Source organism: Salpingoeca rosetta, assembly GCF_000188695.1.
Source record: "Salpingoeca rosetta unplaced genomic scaffold supercont1.34, whole genome shotgun sequence".
Classification (NCBI taxonomy): Eukaryota; class Choanoflagellata; order Craspedida; family Salpingoecidae; genus Salpingoeca; species Salpingoeca rosetta.
In genome coordinates this window covers 648062-650561 of record NW_004754900.1, presented here as the reverse complement: position 1 = coordinate 650561, position 2500 = coordinate 648062, and the positions used below count along the sequence as shown (strand labels likewise).

Below are 2500 nucleotides of genomic sequence, written 5' to 3'. Positions count from 1 at the left end.
ATTGTGTTATCTCTACCTCTCTCTTGTGCGTGTGCGTGTGTGTGCGTGTGTGTGTTTGTTTTGCTTTGCTTTGCTTTGGATTGTGCTCTCCTCCCTCCTACCTCACTCCACGACCGCCGCCACCGTTGTCACGGCTGCGCAGTCGATGCGGCTGTACCCGCCAGTGCTCGGCACGGGCCGCGTGCTCGACCAGCCCCTCGAACTCCAGTGCGGCGTTGTCCTCCAGCCAGGCACTTCAGGTACGTGCTGATGAAGGTCGTGGTAGTGATGCTGATGATGGGTATGTGTGCGTGTGTTTGCGTGTGTGTGTTTGTGTGTGTGTGTGTGTGTGTGTGTGTGTGTGTGTGTGTGTGTGTGTGTGTGTGTGTGCGTGCGTGTGCGTGCGCGCTTCTTTTTGTACCGTTCCTCGTTCGTTTTCCTTTCCCGTCAATCACCCATCGCCTTGCTGCAACCACATCAATCCACATCAATCCACATCAATCCACATCAATCCACATCAATGGTCCACCTACGTCGGTCACGCCACATGACGCGCGTTACCGCTTTGCAGTTGGCTGCAGCAGCTTCGCCTCCCACCGCAACCCTGATACATGGGAGGACCCAGACACATACAACCCAGAGCGGTGAGAGCATGCACTCAATCGTGCTCGTGCACACATACACACATCCATGTCATGATTGCACTTCCACCATCCACAACATCCACGACATCTTACTCACCGTCATCCTCATGCTCCGTGCCGCCTTGTGTGTGTGTGTGTTTGTTTGTGTGTGTTTGTTTGTTTGCTTTTTCAGGTTCCTGGAAACGCGTCCGGACATTTACGCCTATTTCCCGTTCTCTGTTGGCAGCCGCAACTGCATTGGCAACAACTTTGCCATGAACGAGATTCGCGTTGTCATGTGCCAGCTCCTGCGCAAGTTCAAGTTCCTTCCCGTCGACGTAAGCCCAAGCTCGCTCGCTTGGCTGTTTGTTTGTTTGTTTGTTGTGTGTCTCTGTCTGTCTGCGTATCTACTTGTCTGTCTGTCTGTCTGTCTGTCTCTGTGGGTGCGCCCATCTGGCTGGCTGCGTCCTGTACACCACCACCACCACCACGGTTTTCCTGTCCCTCCACATGTATCCCTCACCCTTGCTCCACCTCACCCCCCTCCCTTCCCCCCCCCCCCACACACACACATATCATCAACCCTCCCCACCCGCGCGCGTCTCGCTACACCAGTACGAGCCCCTCCTTGAGTCTGTGCTTGTGCTGCGCAGCCAGAACGGCGTGAAAGTCCGGATACAGGTCAGCGATGCACGCATGTTGCACGCACGCATGTTGTGCACATGCAGACACACACACATGCACACATGCAGACACACGAACACACATGCAGACACACATGCACACATGCAGGCACACATGCACACATGCACACGTACGGGACCCGGTTGAACCATCTCCCAGCTGCTGCCGACGTGTGCGTGTTGCACTCGTGCCCGTGTCCCCACGTTGCTTCGGCTCATTTCTGACATCCTTTTGTGTTGTTTGCAGAAACTGCACGAAGACAACTAGGCGGATGTGGCGCAACATTCCCCGTCCCACAATGCCCTCTCCTACGTGCACACACACACACACAGAGCAACGCCATATGCACCATTCAGCTTAGATCTCAACAAGCCAGCAAACAAACAAGGCTTTCCTCTCTCCTTTCCCACCTCTACCCAACTCCGCCCACCACCACTCCATCTCTTTCGTTGGCTTCTGTTGCTTCCACCCCGTTTCTTGCCATCACCCTTCCTTCACAGCACCCCCCTCGCTTGCGTTTTCCGTAGCTTAAGGTCCCCCCCTCCTCTCCCCGTTTTGGTTTCGTTGCCTTGTGTCGCCTGCACATCACCTCTTTAGCCCTTCCTAACCCCTTTCTCGCTCAACACACACACGCACACACACCATAAACAACAACCGCCACTCAACAAAAGGGTTGCGATGCGAGTGATGTGAAAGACGCGACGTGTGATGCGTGGTGTGGCACGGCATTGTGACGACCCACACACACACACACACACACACACACACACACACACACACACACACACACCTGTTTGCGTTTTGCGTGTGATGATTTTGGATGACTCGCGATGATTTTCCACTGCTTCTGCTGTCCTTCCTTCCTCGATCGCCAACAACAGCAGCGATGACAGGCAGCACTGGATGGCTTGTGAGCGGCCTGGTGGCCTTGCTGGTGGTGTGGGTGGTGCGGAAGGCGGTGAAGCTGTGGAAGTTTGTCTCTGCGCTGGAACAGCTCAGTGGCGCCCCCTTCAGCTTCCCTTCTGGGTACGAGCGCCCAGCCATCGCCCCTGTTGTCGTGTTTGCTCTGCCTGTGTGCAATGGCCGTTGCTTGCATCTGATGTCTATCACATTTCAGTGGGGTTGTGTGTGTGTGTGTGTGTGTGTGTGTGTGTGTGTGTGTGTGTGTGTGTGTGTGTGTGTGTGTGTGTGTCGTCGTCGTCGTCGTCGTCGTC

At 55.2% G+C, this 2500-nt stretch overlaps 2 protein-coding genes across 2 annotated transcripts in view; both read left to right on the top strand.

Annotated features, from left to right (window-relative positions):
* Nucleotides 1-1946, top strand: part of PTSG_10799 (uncharacterized protein) — an 11237-nt gene extending 9291 nt beyond the window's left edge. Inside the window, exons 24-28 of the mRNA XM_004988707.1 lie at nt 143-239; nt 551-623; nt 796-940; nt 1218-1283; nt 1533-1946. Of these exons, the coding sequence (XP_004988764.1) occupies nt 143-239; nt 551-623; nt 796-940; nt 1218-1283; nt 1533-1553 (402 nt within the window). The 3' untranslated portion in view covers nt 1554-1946. The remainder of the gene's footprint in view (nt 1-142; nt 240-550; nt 624-795; nt 941-1217; nt 1284-1532) is intronic.
* A 226-nt stretch (nt 1947-2172) lies between these two features.
* Nucleotides 2173-2500, top strand: part of PTSG_13097 (uncharacterized protein) — a gene marked incomplete at its 5' end in the record, with an annotated part of 9944 nt that continues 9616 nt past the window's right edge. Inside the window, one exon of the mRNA XM_004988706.1 lies at nt 2173-2312. Within this exon, the coding sequence (XP_004988763.1) occupies nt 2173-2312 (140 nt within the window). The remainder of the gene's footprint in view (nt 2313-2500) is intronic.